General features: G+C 41.1%; 2 protein-coding genes across 4 annotated transcripts in view; one reads left to right on the top strand and one right to left on the bottom strand.

Annotated features, from left to right (window-relative positions):
• The window catches only part of ANO3 (anoctamin 3), a 254,338-nt gene that overhangs the window by 34,858 nt on the left and 199,575 nt on the right, over nucleotides 1-19,905 (bottom strand). The gene's annotated exons all lie outside the window — the stretch shown is intronic.
• On the top strand, nucleotides 199-18,848 carry MUC15 (mucin 15, cell surface associated). The gene is made up of 4 exons (XM_075836996.1): nucleotides 199-285; nucleotides 11,735-12,535; nucleotides 13,965-14,120; nucleotides 17,562-18,848. The coding sequence occupies exons 2-4, from the start codon at nucleotides 11,779-11,781 to the stop codon at nucleotides 17,690-17,692; spliced, it is 1,044 nt and encodes a 347-aa protein (XP_075693111.1). The 5' UTR covers nucleotides 199-285; nucleotides 11,735-11,778; the 3' UTR covers nucleotides 17,693-18,848.

Raw genomic sequence — 19,905 nt, 5'->3', positions numbered from 1 at the left:
AGACATCCTGGCTGACGTAAAACAGTTTCTACCTACTTCACAGTCGTGACGGTTGCAATCAAGACTTGGCAAGGTAAGCAATGTGTAAGATTACATCTGAATACTTTGAGGATCAGGTCTGTCTGGTTCTCAGGTACTCACTGTATTGCACACAGGGAAATGTAGCCCCGCCTAACGATCCTTTAATAGTACGTTCCATTCCTACTGCTCCTTGGTGTCATTCACCTGCTTCCCATACGCAGCTGCACGATACACCTGCCAGGGACTGCTGAACTTTCTACCAAGGTAACACATTTATATATCATATAAAATAAAACTGACTTATAGATGTAGCAGAGCTGAAATTGTAATTCATGTTCTGTCATGTTATATTAGCTTTACTTAATAAGTAGTAAGTATGCCTGAAGAACTATGTAAAACCACACATGATGATGAATTAGGTTGAATGGTACTCAGCTCTGCTACATCTGACAAGTTTGCTTCTGCTACACCTGTTTTATTGTTAACCCAAAACATTATTTTAAGAGCTATTAATCTTGGTTAACTTTAACATCAAATTTATTTAAGAAACACATAGATCATGTTTCGCGCTTTCGGCTTGCGGTGGAATGTCGTTAGCGGGAATGAAACTGAATCAGGGACTTGTGGTTTGGAAGCACTTTGCAGGCGGCAGGGCTGGGAACTGATGACTTGGACACACAAATGAGTTAATTTACTAATAAACGGGGATGGGTTTAATGGAAGGGAATGAAAAATATGATTTTTTTTATTTTATTTTATTTTTTTAAATGTATGGGGTTTTTGTCACAGTTTAGGTTAGAAGGGGTAGATGTTGGGGATTAGTAGAAATAGTAAATTACTGGAGGAGTCACTTTTCGAAATTACATTTTGGGATCTAAAATACCATGGAAACTTATTTAAACGTGCATTTTTTTTCTTCATATAATATTGAAGATTAAAGCGGTATTCTGAGCACTGCCATAAATGTCTCATAGGTGGGTGGGTTGGGGGCCTCTTGGACTCTCTGCTATCAGGAGAATAGGGAAGCATGCATACAAGCGAGACTCGCTAGCCTGTTCTCGTAACTCCCGTAGACTTTTTAGAGGGGTTATGTGGGGACTGAAAAGTATTTGCAGTGTAGTCCCTGCAGTTTGTGAGTACACTCGCTAATATACATTCTGGTTGATTTTAATAGCGCTGGCGGGGGACCGGAAGTCTAGCTGCACGGTCTTCCTTCTTGACGACATGACTCTTGGTCACGTGACTGGCTGTGCTGTACTCTATGTACGAGCATTAGTACATTGATTACATAGAGTATGGCGGGGCCCGTCACGTGACCAAGAGTCGTGTCGTCATGAAGGAAGACCGTGCAACTAGACTTCCGGCCCCCAACCAGCACTATAAAAATCTACTAAAATCTCATAGTCGGTGCGACGGGGGACCGGAATGTATATTAGCGAGTACACTCACATACAGCAGGGACTGCACTGCTAATCATTTTCGGTCCCCACATAACCTGTTTCACGGAGAGAGAAGCGCGCATACCTGACCTTCTCTCTTCCGATGTTGGTCATTTCACTTGGCCCAGTGGGGTCCTGGGACCCCCTTTATGAGTCAGTCATTTTGGACGCATCCATAGAAAATAGTCTGCGTAATTATTTAAGCTTAAAATGCAGTTTCTACGGAGGTGAATCTGGATTCACACGTCGCGTATTTGTTGCAGATTTTGTTACAAAGTTTTTTTTATCCAAACCAGAAGAGGCTCCAGAAAAATTATGAAGTATAAATTCTTCCTTTTGTTTCCCATTTCTTTTGAAACACGTTCTGGCTTTGGCTCAAAAATGTGTAACAAAATCTGCAACAAATACGTGATGTATTAATCCAGTCTTAGGCCCAGTTCACACAGAGGGTGTTGGTGGTGATATTGATGTGTAAACGGAGTCGCAAGCAGTGTGAGACAACGCCCCATATCTCACCCCGTTGATTTAAATGGGAGGCGCAGGTGTTTTTTTCCCCAGGCGGTTTAAGACCACTCGCAAAGAAAAAAACTTCAGTCCCTATCGTGGAGCGGTTTCCACCTCTGAACCTCCATTTAAATCAATGAAAGGCAGAAAAAAGCGTTGCTAGTCTGAAGCGGTTTTTGCATTTGATTCATTACAAATAGGCTAAAAAAGGCGTAAAAAAAACAAAACACCTTTTAAAAAAAGTGTCAAACGCTGAAGGCATTTTGAGGCAGATTTTGACAAATTTTTTCTGCCTGACAAAAACTTCCGTGTGAACTTACCTTTAGCGTATGTCCACACATGAGGGACATTTTCTGCTGCAGGTCTTGACGTAAATCTGCTGTGAATTGGTAGCAACATTTGCATATGTTACAAGTGGATTGTGCTGCGGATTGTGCTGTAGATTCACCACAGACTTCCCCCTTGCTACATTGAAAGTGGTAAATCTGCGGCATTTCCGCAACAAAATGAGCATGCTGGGGATTAGAAAATCTGCAACATGTTCGTCTTTCCACCCAATAAGGCTGGGTTCCCACGGGTCGCATCCGAAAAACCGCCCCACGTTGTGGTGTCTGCCGACTCCCTGCCATTCTGCTGCAAAAGTCGCAACACTTGGCTTTCTGTAGCGGGTTTTGCATCCCTATTGATTTCAATGGGGAAAACCCACAACATAAAAGCAATGAAAACGCAGCATAAATTGCTGCGGATTTTAAATTCTGCCCTGCTGGTCAATTCACTAACGTTTTCACTGCGGTTTTTTTCCGCAGAGTAGAATCTCATCCACTTTGCTGTTACTGTAAATGCTGCGGACATTAGCGCACAGAATTCCGTTGCGCAAAATCCTGCAGCAGTTACGCTATGTGGGAACCCGGCCTAAGGCTGGATTTCCACGTACTTGTTGCAGATTTTGCTGCAGAATTTTGGGCCTAAACCAGAACTGGTTTCAAAAGGAATGGCAAATATAAATATAGAAGCAGAAACGTATAATTCTGCTTCCTCCTTGAACCATTTTTGGCTTTTGCTCAAAAACCTACAGCAAAGTACAAAATCTGCATCAAATACACGATGTGTGAAGCCAGCCTAAATGTCCACAGCATGTGAATTAAATTTGGAAAATCTTGCCTTGTACTGTGGATTTTACCTGTGCAAATCCGCAGGTAAAATTTGCAACAGATCCCCCGTAACTTTCCTTGCTCTTCATTGGCACTTACTGTAGGAATTACTCTTGTTGTTATTGAAAACAATGTAACTTTATAAAACTAAAGAGTTGTCATTTTTTACAGTAATAGTGCATACAATGATATACAAGATGCTTAAAGGGGTCGTCCCAAGATTAAATGTTATCCCCAACCACAGGATAGGTGATATCATGCTGATCGGTGGGGGTCCAACATCTGGGACCCCCGCCAATCACTAGAACGGGTGTCCCGTTCCGCCAAGCGAATGGAGTGGCAGGTCGAGAATGCGCACTGCCGCTCCATTCACTGTCTATTGGACTGCTGGAGATGGCAGAGTACAGAACTCGACTATCCCTGGCAGTGCCATAGAGAATGAATGGAGAAGCAGGGCGCATGCTCGACCTCCATTCAATTCCTGCACTCTTGTCTTGACAGATTCCTGATTCCAGAATGATGAATTATCGACTTTTGCATCAAATTCTGCGGCATGATAAGATCTAATATCCAGGTGGAGACTTGACATCCCTGAGTACTGGTCTTTACTATAATTTAGGCCACCGCTGCTCCAAAAGGTGCCAAAAAGAGCCCTAACTCTATTCAGTGCAGGGTCGGTTGCTTCTATGCTGCTTTTTTTTTTTTTTTTGTGCCATGAGTCAACGGAATCTAATGTTGGCTCAGCCTGGCAGTCCATAACAAGCCAGATTTTGACCTGATTTTGATGTTTCCATAGTAGGAGGACATCTCTCTATCTATGAACATGTCAGAGAGGGTTATTTCAGTAGATTCCAAGATAATGTGATCATTAAACCAGTAGGTGTATTGTAACTTTACTGTAACATTCATGTAATAATATAGTATTATAGAAGTTTTGGACAATCCTATTTTTTTTCTTGGAAGGCTCCCCCAACAATAGGTTAATCTCAGGTCTGGCTGCTGGGACCCCCAATGATCAGCTATAATTTGTGGAAAAACCTAGCAGTGAGTAATACATTTCCCTACAGCACTACCACAGGGGAAATGAAGCATTACAACGTATCCATTGAAAATAAATGGGCTGACTGTGTAATGCAAGGACATGACGAGTCCTCCAGCGCGAGAGACACTCCTTAGCTACTTTTCACTCTGACTAAAAGTGGGTCCTGAGCAGGAGACCCCTCCACTGTTAACTCTGAATACCTTAAAAGGGTATTTGTAATTTTTTTTCTAAATCAGACCACTTTAAATTTTTATTAAAAGAAAAAAATCGATGTTGAGATCAAGGTGATTTTCCACAACAGGGTTAAAGTGTCCCATATTTTTCCTATATAATTAAATCATGCCGGTATTGTAAGGATGCCGATGATACTTTTGGGTGCCTTTTCTTACCATTTCCAAATTGAACTAAAATAAATGACGTGCAAAATAAAGTTAAAGGAATGAAGGGAATGTTTTATGTTCTCACTGTGGGCATAAGTGGTGGCATAAGAAAGTTAAGAACCCAAGGCAAAGATGCCAAAATACACTCATACCTCAAGTGCGCAATCTTAACCCAACAAAGTGGCGGTGCTTACAGATTATGCTTCTGTTAGTTACAAAGGACTTTGAAGGACTCTAAATGTGCAATCTGTCTTACTTATAATTGCTATGCAGTTGAGTGCAATCTACTGTTCCCTGTAAGCAGCCAATTTAGTCTGGGGAAAGGCTGACAGGTTGTAATGGTAAGTCAAGAAGATTTTTGAAAAGAAGCCCATAAAAATCCTTGCCCCCATGATCACAACTTCTGGCCCAGGATATAAAAGGGTTGTCTCAGTAGGACAACCCTTTTGCAAATGCTTGGTTCATGTGGGCATCATAACGGTGAGTCCGCTTCCGCTCTAGAAGATTTGGCCCATCAATGTATTACATGGACGTCCATTAATTTGAATGGCTGCCATTAAATACTACATCTCCCCCCAGCGGCCACTACTGCAGTGATCATACCTGATCGCTGGTCCGGTTTCATTTCAAAAAGGGCTTGTAAATAAACTACAGATCAACTTCTAAAAAAAGGAAAAACAAATATTCGCTATACGTAATTTTGGCATAACGTGTAAATTCCTCTGTACTAAATATAGTTTCCCGCCCATATATACACGAATGGATAAAGCAAGCAGAGGGTGTGACTGAGTTGGACTTTTTTTTTTTTAAAGTAATCTAAAAAGTGCTGATGTCTCTGATCTCATACACTATAACCCAGATAATATAGGTGCAACTTCACATACCTAAAGGAAAAAAGTACTAAACAATTCATGAGGATTTGCCAGTTGAGGCCATAGATGAGTGTTAGAGGTTTAATGTAAAAGAAAAAAACATTCAATTTATTAATAGAGTGAACGACTACATATCGATGCCGGTTAACTTGCTTTTGGAAGTGACTTTATAGTTGTTACCTAGATTATCATCTCTGAGAAAAGTAATGAGTAATCACCACCATGATTATATTAAAGTAAATGGATAGAGGGCTGATATCTTTATGATGGATGAGGTGAAGGGTAGGGACACTGAAGGGCTCAATAAAAGGTGAATAAGTAGTTAAAAATGGATGGCACTGAATAGATATATAATATGGGGAGGAAAGTAAGAGATTAAAGGAGTTTTCCTGTAAGGACATTTTATGACATATCCACAGGATAAGTTATAAATGTCAGATAGCGGCGGGTCCCAGAGGTGGGACCCACATCTATCTCTAGAACGGGGCCCCCTAATACCTGTTCTAGCTCTTGTGCTCACACTGACTCCCGTCCACTTCCTGATTACATGGTCGGGAGTTACGGAAACAGTGGAACTCGCTGAGTTACTCTTTCCGTAACTCCCATGGTAGTGAATGGCAGTTATGGAAGCAGCGTAGCATGCAAGCTACGCTGTTTCCATAACTACTATTCAGTTCTATGAGAGTTACAGAAACAGTGTAGCTTAGCGTGAGCACAAAAATCTAGAACGGGGTTTAGGGGACCCTGTTCTAGAGATAGGTGTGGGTCCCAGAAGTAGGACCCGCATCTATCTGACGTTTATAATATATCCTTCATGGGTAAACCCCTTCAACCCCCGTTGGATTTTTAGTTGGGGAAGGAAGTTGCAATAGATGGGAGAGGAGTGTACTATGTGAAAAAGGTAAGTGTTGGGCTACGAATCAGAGAAAAATACATATTTTTTTTAGAGAGAAGGATTAAAATTAGGGCAATAGTGTTGAATATTGGGGAAGTAGGTAAGGGAGAGTGGTAATGGATAGGTATGTTATAGTGGGGAGGGAGAAAAATGGTTTTAGGGATGGGGCAACCTAGAAGTAGCGTTCTACAAAATCTAACATTCCTTTGGGCACATGTGTTCTTAGGCAGTGCAGGAGCTCTTGTAAGCACTGGATTATTCTGGTGGTTGCCTGCACTCAGACTCAGCAGGCTGACAGACCCAGAGGAGCAGACCGGAGGTGAGACTCCAGGGTGAGGGATAATGCTGCAAATACCTCAGAAAAAGGGAGGGGATGGTGGAGTTAGCAGCTTTCTGTATCAGAAAGCTGCTTCTCATAAGTGACAACCTCATAGGGAGTGGAAATGGCAGCATATGGTGAACATTCAAGTAGTGATTTTACAAATGCAGAATAGAGTAAGGAGATGAACCTATTTACTTGGTCCATTTTTTTTGTTTATTTTACATATGTATTACCAAAGTATTTCTTGACCATACAGTCTGGGTTATAATTATAGAATCACAACTTTTTACGTATGACTATTCAATGTACAATATGTGTAAAACGTATTAATTATCTGTTACATTTATGTGTTGTTACACTGCAGTCAATGGAAGCCATGCATGGAGGCATTTTATTTGAACTGCATTCATATCACCAAAAACTGCTATAAAGTAATAATAACATTGGATTAACAGTGTAATATATTCCACAGGCTATAAAATAGCTTTGTGGCGACAGCTATAGAATATAAATCACGTCTTCGTAATGTATACCCGTAGATTCAGTGTAAGTGACGTGTAATAATGACTCGGAATGAAAAGAGTCATTCAGTCCCTAAACTATCGAGTGGCGTAATTTCATCTTGTAGGCGTAAATCTGTGTCAATTGTGCATTGTTCTATAGGGTAGAGGTAATGTGAAACACAAAACATCTTGCTAGTCCTTGGGATAGTCCTCATAGATTGTAGACTGTAGTAGGGGGACAAACACCCTGAGGCTAGAAACTGTATGTGACATTGGAAACTGCGAGCATGAGGAATAAAGCAGCAGATACACACAAAGGTCGTTTATGTGCTGTTTTTTTTTTTTTACTGCAGCGGTAAGTTGTGCAATGTGTCAAATGGATCATGGATTCCTATTGACACGTTGCAGTGCTTCCATCTGTCATTTATTGTGGCTTTAGAAAATGCTGCAGATTTTTTTAAATCCCATCGTGTTTTAGGTGCGGCTTTCTTGTGATAGGTTTCACTATCCATTTCAGGAGAATAGAAACTGATATACAGAGAACTCCATGTAAAAAAAAAAAAAAAAACTGCATTTTTTTATGGCAAAAACTATAGGAGCATTTCATAGAATGATTTCTGTGGAAAAAAATAAGAAAAAGGAGCTCCAACATTTGAATATTTTTTTTTTTTTTTTATGGTAGTGTGCTAGCGGGACCACTATGCTACCCCTTGCTAAACTAAGTCTAATAATTTTATAACGGAAGAAAAGAGGCTTGTACACCACCCAAAGACATTAGTATACAAGGGTCCTAGTGACAGATATATAGATGTCAAAACTATGAAGGAAACTCCTTATAATTGGTAGCTTCAGTCATCTTGACAACACCCATTCAGTATAAAATATAGCAAACATGTATTATTGTAAAATTAACACTCATACAATATTAAATGATATTGCACTATAATTCAGCATCAAAAATAATACTTTTTTTGTACGTTACTTTGTTACAAAATGCTCCAGTTGTAAGATATTACCTTTATTTAATTGAACACCAGGGAGCGCTATTTTAATCTGTATACTAATGTGCACGTCCTTTTACTGAGCTGAATAAGGACGCACATGCTCATTTCCACTCTCCAGATGCCACCAGCCAATAGAAAATGTCTACTCTGCTTGTCCGCAAAGAATTAGAGAATAAGTGTGGCTGGAGACTCGCACAGTAAGAAACACACAGGAGAGCCAGCAGTTTACTTAGATAAAGAGGCCTACATGCAGCACTGCTTACATACAGCATTGAGCTCTCCCCTTTTCTGCTCATCCTGTCACTGTGTTAGCTGCGGCTCTCCCTCTTTTTCAGTTATTTAGGGCTGGGCTCTCCCTCTAAAAAGACATGTAATGAGGGTCATTTGTAAAACTTGTCCTAGAGAGGAGTTAGTGAAACAGAGTGATCTGCCTAGATCAGCTGTGATGGGGAGGGGCTGCAGCAGAAAGGACTGAACTGTGAGCCTGAAGAAGATCTAGCAGAGTAATTGGAGCAATAAATGGGGAGATCTCTGGATCCATGTAAGATACAGGGCTGGTTCTTGCTTTGTTAGAAAGAAATTGAAATGCACTATATTGCGTGTGTGTTTTTTTTTTTTTTTTTTTTTTGTTTTGTTTTTTTCCATTTATTATGGGACAACCCCTTTAACTAGCTCTAAAGGCGGAGCTTAATTATAACCTATCACAAGTGACAACCGAATAAAAAAATTAGCACTTTTATTGAAGTTGTGTAAATGAAAGGTTAAAACTGTCACCAGTTTATAACTGCCCTATCTCCTACATAATCTGATCGGCGCTGTAATGTAGATAACAGTGGTTTTTATTTTGAAAAACTATCATTTTTGAGCAAGTTATGAACAATTTTAGATTTATGCTAATTTGTTCCTTAATAGACAACTGGGTGTTGTAAAGAGTAGTGCATGATGCGGACCAATCAGCATCATACACTTCTCTCCATTCATGTCCATTTGTATTCACCGCACAGCGTGATCTCGCGAGATCACGCTGTGCTGTCACATATACCCACATTAACTTTACTGAAGTGTCTTGAGAGTGAATAGATATTGCCTACAGCTAGGACGTTATGTCTATTCACACTCCCAACACTTCGGTAAAGTTTTTGTGGGACTTACTCATGCAGTACAGCGTGATCTCGCGATATGACGTTGTGCTGTCATTCACAGCATGATCTCGCGAGATCCCGCGGCGCTGTGATTTAAGTCCCATACAAACTTTACCGAAGTTTTGGGAGTGTGAATAGACAGCGCATCCTGGTTGGAGCCAATGTCTATTCACTCTCCAGACACTTCAGTAAAGTTAATGTGTGAGTAAGTGACAGCACAGCGTGATCTCTCATGATCACGCTGTGCTGAGTACAAATGGACATGAATGGAGAGAAGTTTATGACGCTCATTGGTCAGCGTCATACACTTCTCTTTACAACGCCCACTTGGTCAAAAGGTAAACGGCCAGTGTGTCTATTAAGAAACTAATTAGAATAAATCTAAAATTGCTCAGAACTTGCTCAAAAATTATCGTTTTACAAAATAAAAACCACTGCTGTTATCTACATTACAGCGCCGATCGGATTATGTAGGAGATAGGGCACTATTAATCTGATAACAGAGCCTCTTTAACTGTGAGAGAATTCACCGGTGGTAGGCTGTGTGTTTATTCAATAGCAATGGTGATACTGATGTATGAGTCACAGCAGCAAAGGCGCGGTCAGATAAAGCGGTGAATACGGTTTATTTTAGGGGTTAGATACTATGCAAGGAGAAACACTCGAGCATGTTCTAGTATAAGTGCTCACATGACTGAGACAAAGGCTTAAAAAAATCCTGTAATTTCACAATAGTTGCCAAAGAACATTCCTGTGCCAGGATTTGTCTAGATGGCTAGAAAGTGAAATGAATGTAATTTTAGTTACAGATTTGTTTTGTCTATAAAGGGATTGTCTGCTGTACAATAACTGCAAGTGGGACCCTAATTGTCAGTGAATCCTTCATATAGATAGAGGGTTGTTCAAACTTGACTATCCCCTGAATGGCACACAACACAATCTATTAGTTACACAGGAATACATTGAAAAGAGGGTAAAATTAAATAGGGTACTCATCCTGGTGTATGTTCACACTATATATTCCTATATCTATAGACAATTCTCGGTAATCCCCTTCCTAATGTTTTCTTTTGAGATCAGGAGTGCAGCATGACCACTGGGTCTGTCCAACCCATTTGTTTTTGTTTTTGTGCTAGCATTATAGGGTTTGCCCATGGTTTAAAAAAGGGCTACCTCCCCTTTGGCTGAGCCCCATGGCAGCTCTCTGGGCTGCCTATATGGTACGTTTGCATTGGTTAGGTATGATATTTCAAGTAATGCCTATAGTTTTAATGAGCAGTATGTATGTACTTAAAGCGCTATCAGGAGCTAGTATGATTTACACAGAATCCCATAATCCCTTCATGATGAGATGGCAGCAAGCACAGTCCATTTAAGTGCCATTTGTTGCATTTGTATCTCGTAACCCACGTGATCTGCATATGACCAGCCGTCCTTTCACTAGGGAGATGCAAAAAACAAGATGCCGTACTAAATGGCTGGATCCTTTATTCATGTAGTTGAAAATGTTTAGATAAGTACCACGCAAAATACTGTTACCAGAAACCACTATACATGTGCGGTATATACCTCTCAACCCCCCCCCCCCCATCCCAGATCCTCATCTGCATTATTCCCACTCATCATCTTTAGCTGCTGGGCTATTTCCCTTAGCCTTCATCAATCCACGCCTTGATTACTTCTGCTCAAAATAAAAGGTGCCTATTATGAGTTTTGAGCCCCCCCCCCCCAAACTGCTAACACCACTAGTGAGCTATAGCAAAAAAACTGTAAAGAAACATCCCTCTGTTACATATCTTCGTGCTTACATAACTTTAAAAAAGTTTTATTTTTGCTCCCATGTGTCATATGTAAATTAGGTTTCAAGCGTCTGCCGAACCGGGAAGTGTCCAGCATCTTGAGCTCCAAACTTTCCCCTCCCCTCTGCAGTTGACTGTACTTGTATGACTTGAATGATGTTGAGGACGAGTAGAGCCGCCTGTAAATTTCAGAATGGAGGAGAAGGGGAGTGGTTGGAGCTCAAGATGCTGGACGCTTCCCGAATCGGCAAACACTTGAAACCAAATTTGCATACGGCGTGTGGAAGACTAAAACAACTTTTTTTTTTTTTAAAGTTATCTAAGGACTAAGATATGTAACAGTGGTATGTTCCTACTGCTTTTTACTATAGCTCACTAGTGGTGTTTGTGCTTTGGGGGGGCTCAAAATTGATGACCGACTCCCTCTAAAACCCTCAGTCATGTCCTCCTCTCATCTAAGAGCCTCCAGCTACTCCCACGAGGACCTTGAGATTCACTGACCACACGATCTACATTTATCTTCAACCCACCCTGTATAACTGTGCATGAAAAATAACTCTTGGGTGTATAACGTTCTTTTACACGGGGATATACATCTTGATTTGAATGTATTTTTCAAACAATTAATAACTAAAATACATCTTTTTACTGTTTTTACAGCTTTTCTGAACTTTTGCTTCACAAATAGAAAATCTAAAGAAACAATGTTTTCATCATTTAGACGAGTTGTATTATTATTGTTGATTTCTCTTTTTTGGACTGGTTGTCATGGCCAAAACGTCACGACTGGTGCGACAACCAGCATGGTTACTGACGCAACATCTTCTAATGGGAGCACTGTACACGAGACTACTACTGCATTAGACAACAGTACAGTGAGTAGTCCAAATACCACTGTGTCACCTACCACTGATAATAATGCAACCTCCACATTCACCACGCCTTCATCTGTGGGCAGCCCATTTACAGAAAGCATAGCCCCAACTAGCACTACCAGCCTGAGTGTCTCCACCTCATTAGGAACTACCAACGCGAGCTTCACGACAGAGAACACAACGTCTATGAATGTCTCAGGACTGACCACTGAAACCTCAACATACGTATCTGTTGTGGATGGTGCTACAAGCTACTCCACAAGTAATACAACAATTAAGGACCACTCTTCCACATTAACCCCAATCATCAAAACTTCTCCAAATGTCTCCAGTACAGCTACCACTGAAAGTGTCACACGAGAAAACACAACGGCAACAAATACAACCTCCATGTCTACTACATCCTCCACAGAAACCAATTCAACTGGAAATACAACGAATATTCCAAATTCGACAGAGTCTACTCCAACAAGCAATTCGACGGCGACCAGTGAGTCAACAAATGCCACTACAGAGTCTACACAAAGCACCGGGAATGTCGCAACAACAAACAGCAGTGGCTCAGGAATATCCGGAAGTGAAAAAGGTAATGCTAGCTGTAGATCGCGAATTTTGATCATTTTATAAGGTGTACAATTGTCTTTGTATTGCGGGAAAGTCAAGTAAGCCTTGCCCTGTAGGATGTTTCAAGTCTTTTTAGACCAGTTAGTCTTGTTCAAAAATTACTCTTGCCTGCAAGTTGTTCGTTCTCACTAAACATGTGACAATTATACAAGAATTTCTCGGTTAGGGCAAATTTTTGCCTTTAGAATATTTTTGGTATGATCTGGGCAGTTAAACTGCAAACTCTCTCCCACTTAACTTCATGGTCTGAGCCTGGTGGGTTGTTCACGTGAATTTCATTTTACAGTTCAGTAATAGCGTGGGTACTAAAATGGTAACTAGAAAAAGGGCAACTCGTTTTGTGAAAAAAGAAAAAGGCCTTCAGCTCCGTCGACAAAAACAAATGTTAGAATGTGGCAACACAAAAATAATTTATTTTTTACATGTTTTAATTATGCAAAATAAAAATTGCTGCCCCCCCCCACCCCTCCAATATAGTCAAAGGTATACATTTAAAGTACACCATAATAGTGCCATTACAAATTACAACTTGTCCTGGTACAAACAATCAAGCCAACCTCCGGGTATATTGATAAAAAAAATAAAGTTACGGCTCTTGTAATGCGTCGGGGGGGGGACCAATAAAAATCACCGTGTCCTTATGGCCAAAACTGGCTGCGTCCTTAAGGGGGTTATGAATGATTGCTGACTGTGTGTGTAGGAATATTGGTCTGATATACTACACTATAAGGAGATGAACTGATTGGCGTTTGACCCAAATATTAAACAGGAATCCAAATTCTGGCACTTGCCTCAATCCCATTACAATGACTTTTATTATAACATGCCAAAACATGTCATATAGTGACACATTTCTACCCGGCCTGGTACACTGAAGCTATACTATACTGACAGACTATCAAAATTGTCCTTGTTGATCAAAGTAACCAATCACAGTGCAGCTTTAATTTTTCCAGAGCTGTTTAGGATATAAAAACTGAGCCCCGATTGGTTGCTATATGCCACAAGGACAGTTTTTTTATATTTCTGTAAGTTTTGATAAATGAGGCCCAATATTAGTAATAAAATAATGTGTCATTAGTGTTAATGGCAGTCTGTGTTTAAAACCAGGATCACACACACCGTTTTTGGCTCTGTTTTATTTTTTTTAAACAAAATCCAGAAGTGGAATCAAAAGTTATAAAGAAAAGACATGCATCTTCTTTCTTTTATTTCCTCTTCTGTGTTTGCTCAAAAATACGGAGGCAAAAACTACACCAAGAATTGCATCAAAACTGTGTGTGTGATCCTGGCTTAAAACAGACCTTTATTTATTTTTTTTAAACAAGTGTTGAATATTGTCAGATTTTTCTTTTGAAACATTTATATTTTTTTTTTTTTAACTTTTGCAGATGTAGGAAACACAGCTGGAGTTGTACTAGGTGCAGTTATTGGGTCCCTGCTAGGAATTGCACTGGTGTGTATTGCAGCTTACATCTTATGTGGAACAAAAAAAAACGGCTCTTTTACACATCGACGACTATATGAGGATATTAGGAATGATACAGGTATGTAAAAATATGAACTACATATTTGAGGATAGAATACATTATAATCTATTAAATGTTATACGTGTTTCAGTTTCAGTGATCACCTAGTTTCCATTAAAATTAATTTGCTGTCTGTGTAATTCCCTCCTGAGTGAGAAAAGTTCCTTGTAGTTGTCCTCTGTCTCTCCACCCAGATTAATAGTTCAGCATCTTCAATGGGAACCCCCCCCCCCCCCGTGAACTCAGAATTCCTTAACAACAAGGTATTTGAAAACTAGTTTTCTAAACTAGACAACCCGTGGGGTTATGTGTAGACTAAAATATCAGTGTAGTCCCTGCAGTATGTGAGTGCGCTTACTAATATACATTCCGGTCCCCTGTCGCGCTGATTATGAGATTTTTATAGCGCTGGTGGGGCTCCAGAAGTCTAGTTGCACAGCCTTCTTCGATGATGATACGATGCTTCGTCCGTTGACCGATCCCCGCTGTACTCTAAGTACAAGCCGTAGTACAGGGAGTACATAGAATAGAGCGGGGCCGGTCACATGATGAAGAGTCGTATAGTTATCAAAGAAGGCTGAGCAACTAGACTTCTGGTGCCCTGCTAGTGCTATAAAAATCTCATAATCAGCGCAACAGGGGACCGGAATGTATATTACCAAGTGTACTCACATACTTCAGTGAGTACACTACTAATAATTGTTGATCCCCACATACCCCCTTTTAAGGTCAATTTACCTGATTTGGTTGGAACTGGGTAAGCCAGTAGTCCTAGTATTAGTCTGCAAGGCTGGATTAGCTGGACGCTATACCCACATCTTCTGCAGTATTACTTCATAACTTCTGCTAACATGAGTACACTATTATGCATGGAGGAGGGCTATAGGTGGCGGGGTTATAGCACACAACATGACTACTGGCAGAGGTGTAGCTAGCAGGCAGGCAGGCAGGTGGGCGGTGGCCCTGGGCCCACTGAGATGTTGCAGTTTCAACTGTAACTGCATACTTCGGGCGCAGATACAGTTAAATCCAATGCTGGAGTAGGGAGCTGACTGCTCCTTGCTCCAGTATTCACTATGTAATGCCGGCTGTGAGCGGCTTGACACAGACGCGATGTAGTGACGTCATCGTGCCTGTCTGTGCCGAGCCACACACTGCTCAGAGCGAAGGAGCAGAGGGATCTCCTACGCTCGTCGTGGGAACTGGGCTAGGTGAGTATTTTTATTTTTATTTTTTTATTAGACACTATGAAGGCATTATACTGGTATGGGGGTCCACAATGGGGAAATATACTGTATTGGGGCAGCTTTGGGGACAATACACTGTGTAGGGGCAGCTAAGGGGCATTATACTGTATGGAGCAGCTATGGGGGTATTATACTGTATTAGGGCAGTTAGGGGCAATATACTGTATGCGGGCAGCTATGGGGGCATTATACTGTATTAGGGCAGTTAGGGGCAATATACTGTATGTGGGCAGCTATGGGGCGTTATACTGTATGGGGATGATACTGTGTGGGGACAGCTATGGGGCATAATCCGGTATAGGGGCATTATACTGTGGGGGGGGGGGAGCTATGGGAAAATATTCTGTGTGAGGGGGCAGCTTTAGGGGCATTATACTGTGATGGGCCACTAAGGGGTAATTATACTGTTTGGGGCGCTAGGCTAGGGGGTCATTATACTATGTATGGGGCACTAATGGGTTACACTGAATGGGGGCAGCTATGGGAGCATTATTCTTTGTGGGGGCAACTATCTGGACATTACCCTGTGTGGGGCAGCTTTAAGGGCATTATACTGTGTGGAGGCCACTAAGGGGTCCCTGTACTGTGCGGGGTGCCCACCCCCCCCCCCCTGTGCTAAACCCCTAGCTATGACTCTGTATCCTGGAAAACCATATTGTCTATCACTGAGGCATCTAAGTGACAAGCAGGGACTGGTCCAAATCCTCCTGTTCTCTGCAAATTTAAGAAATAAACAACCCTGGTCAACTATCCATGAGGCAAGATGAGTTTCTCGCCTCAGGGGGCGGCGGCACCACTGAAACCAGCCACCACCACCCACTCTTGCGCTAACTGTACCTGCGTCTATAGCACGCAGATACAATTACAAGCATTAGCGCTGAGTGGCCGACCACGTTCTGTACCCGACCATTCAGTGCCTCACACTGACGCTAGTTGGCAGGGCAAAATGACTTGCCCTGCCAATCGGCGCCTTTCAAGTACGCTAGCGGTGCGATGATGTCATTGCACTGCTTCCGTTGTTGAAAGGCACTGATTGATGTGGCAAGTCTTTCTGCCCTGCCAATCAGTGCCTTTCAATGACGCTAGAGGCGCGATAACGTCATTGCGTCGTTCAGCCCCAGCAGACCTGCTCAGAAGAAAGCTGGTCTCCATTGCCCCCGGATGGCGTGAGAATGGGATCGCGTGAGAATCTAAAGTTTTTGGTTTTTTTTCTAGTAAGACTGAGTGGCATTATCTATAGGGGGGGGGGTCTATATGTGGAGCACTATCTACAGGGGGAGCTATATGTGGAGGTTTGCTATATGTGGGACACTATACAGGGGGAGCTATATGTGAGGCATTGTCTACAGGGCACGGTCTACAGGGGTGGGCTATATGTGGGACACTATATGCACTAAATTGAGCTGTATTTGTTCTGGTGCTGTATATACGTACTCAGCTTGGTTCTGATGCTGTATGTATGTACTGAGCTTGGTTCTGGTGTTGTGTATATATGTAATGAGCTTGGTTCTGGAGCCGTATATGTCAGAGCTTGGTTCTGATGCTGTAATTATATAGGATATATTTATAATATCAAAATTGCAGGGCAGCTGGAGTTTTCAATTCATTGTATATTCTATGGGAACCTGTCTGGTAGTTTTAACCCCTTGAACTGCCACTATGCAGTAATACATGACCTGACAATATTTTGAAATGTGTTTTTTTTCAGATGCAGCAAAAGCTATAAAATCCACTTTTAAACCGGCGCATGCTATATTCTAATCACTCATTAAAGGGTCATGTGGTGGTGCCGCTCTCCTGAAGAGTCACATAGTCTTGCATCCAAACCCTCCTTTCCATGTTTGATTGACATCCCCCTGGCTGATACAACTTTCTCGGAGGCGCCATTGCCTTGTACTACTTGGGCACACCGTGCAGTCAGGTGTACTCTGCCCGGCTTCATCGCTGCACCACGCATGCCAGGGGAGTACAAGGCAACGGAGCATCTGCAAGAGTTTGAGGAGGCTGGTAGTGATGTAGAATAGCCAGGGGGATGTCAATAAAAATCTGTGGGGCAAAAATCAATTTTCGCCTCAGGCAGCAGAAAAGCTAGAATCGGCCCTGCTGGTATGGGAAACTTGAAGGAGTCTGTTAGGAGTTTGAAATCTGAGCTAAAAATGTCGGAAAATTATAATTTTATGATATATATTTTTTTTATTTTTTTTTATTGCAGTGTTGCGGTTGGATAATCCTGCAAGTCCCTATGGAGCGTCTTCATTTTACAACCCTACAGTCACAGAAGAGCCTCCTTACAACAGCGCACCACATGATACAATCGCAATGGATGACATCAGACCTCATTAATCTTCAGCAAAGACTGTCTGGCGTGGACATTAACTCCTTTGTTCATGAATGCCTTGGGACACCTGCCCAAGTTTCTTTGGAATGTGACAAGGAAAACTGAAGAATTTCCTTGAATAAATAAAGAAAGTGACTTACGCAAAATGCATCAGAATTTTAAGGGGTGGCAGGCTGCCCCTTGTTTATCAGATTTTTTTTTAAAATAATTTTTTTAAATACCAGCATCATAATCCATAATATTGTAAATATATTTTTTTTCTATAAAGATGGGTGAGATACTGCTTGTGGTCCATGAGGGTAGCAAAAGAAGAAAATCAAAAAGATAATATCTGACCATGCTGTTTCCAGGCACCAACTGCAAGGTGGTCCATGGGCCTAGTAACACCCTTGAGACTTCCCCTTAGCACCATTTCCAACTATTTATTTTATAACATTTTCCAGCACGTACTTGAAATATACATGGGGCTTATCATATAACCAACTGGATAGCATTATCTAAGGGATGTAAAGAATGGGATGTAGCTATAGGGGGTGCAGGCGTAACGGTGGCACCCTGGTCCTGTTGCTTGGGGTGGCCCAAAAGCCACTTTGACAGAAGTATTATAAATGGTACATGGTAATTGATCAGCCCTTCTCCAGACTATGCATTGGGGCCGAGGAGTCTCTGCTTGTTGCATCTGTGAAAATGTATCATTAAATAGCACGCTTTACAGCCTTGTACAATGGTAGACTAACTTAGGAACTATTCAAAGTATGTGGTAAGGTATTTAGCTACAGGAGTTAAGGAGATGTTTCAATATTAGGTAAGGAGGAGGCCTTAGATGTCCTTGACCTCTAGCACATCAAGCACAAGTTTACTCTACAAGCACACAAGGAAATGTTTCATAATGTATATTCCACTATTCAGGGGATGGACTACAATTAAGTGGAGGGCTATTTCTTGTTTTTGGACCCTCGTTACTTACCGATGGTGGTTTTGAAGTTTTTCCCAGAAAGATGAAAAACGTATAGCATATTAAAAAAAAAAAAAAAAAAAGTGGTATTTCGACAACTTCATGAAATATAAGGTATAATCTTCCTAAAACGGCGACTAAAAAAATAAAAATGATTATAAAAGATCGAACACTCTTACCAGGGGCATATATATATATATATATATATATATATATCTTATTAAATATCATACTTGTGACCCACTTCTGGTGCTGGTTCACCACCAGCCTACTTCTCTTGCCTTCACATCCCAGGACAAGAGAGCTGGCTTTGGGGTATGTTGATGCCCACAACTGTGTCCCATCTTATTCCAAACATCCTGGTTCCTGTGGAGAGGAGGAGTCCAGTACAGTCAGTTGCTCCTCCCCATGGACCACATAGCAGCCACATGGGCTATCTTCATGAAGATTACCTACTTGACTTCCAAAATGTAAAATAAAAAATAGAAGCTTCATGATGTTTGGCACCAATGTCAGTGCTAGTGATCCAGATTCCTGACCTGTACATGTTTATGTTCCTACAAGGTACCAAGTCTCTTTTCCTGCCTTTGCTCCTGTGACGTTTTTAAGCTTTTATTACTACAACCGTTGGTGGGTCTGTTCTATTAAGGTCTTGTAAATGTCATAAATGCTGGTTTTATGCCTGTGAGGGGAAATACTTCTATAATGAACAAGAAAGCATTAAATATCAAGTCATTCGCTGCTATGTCTACCTAAAACATGAAAATTGATATAGCCATAATGCAGTAGGATCCTGTTACTATGAATTATTCATGTGTTTTATGTTTTGTTTATGCTTTTTTATGCATGTTATGTATTAACATTATTTGTCACAGTAAGATCGAACTATCATATTTTATTGACTTCAAATCCATACCATTATGTAAGAATTTCAACTATACACTAGAATTTCATGTTTTTACAGCCCCAATGCTCTTTATTGATGGTCATTGTAATTCTGATTGACATGTAATATAACTTATTCAAGCTGTTGAACTAGGTCGCTGACAGTTCACCTTTAGCAAGACTCATGGGTGTTTCTCAAGGTGCAATTTGTTCTAATAAAGCACCTGATGGATGAAAAATCATAATATACCGAGGTTTAGAATCTTTTTTTTAAAGGAGCTGTTCATCTTTTTATTAGAAGCGCCCTCTTAAAATAAGCAGATCACAGGTTGTCCTGTTGTTGGAACCCCCAGAGATCGGCTGTAATTCCCCTGCAGC

Source organism: Rhinoderma darwinii, chromosome 9, assembly GCF_050947455.1.
Source record: "Rhinoderma darwinii isolate aRhiDar2 chromosome 9, aRhiDar2.hap1, whole genome shotgun sequence".
NCBI classification, from domain to species: domain Eukaryota; kingdom Metazoa; phylum Chordata; class Amphibia; order Anura; family Rhinodermatidae; genus Rhinoderma; species Rhinoderma darwinii.
Note: the sequence above shows the minus strand (reverse complement) of the source record. Positions and strands in the feature narration are given on the sequence as shown.

Coding starts and splice junctions, on each gene's coding strand:
- MUC15 (XM_075836996.1), top strand. CDS start 11,779: ATGTTTTCATCATTTAGACGAGTTGTATTATTATTGTTGATTTCTCTT. Junction 12,536..13,964: donor AATATCCGGAAGTGAAAAAG/GTAATGCTAGCT, acceptor TAACTTTTGCAG/ATGTAGGAAACACAGCTGGA. Junction 14,121..17,561: donor GGATATTAGGAATGATACAG/GTATGTAAAAAT, acceptor TTTTTATTGCAG/TGTTGCGGTTGGATAATCCT.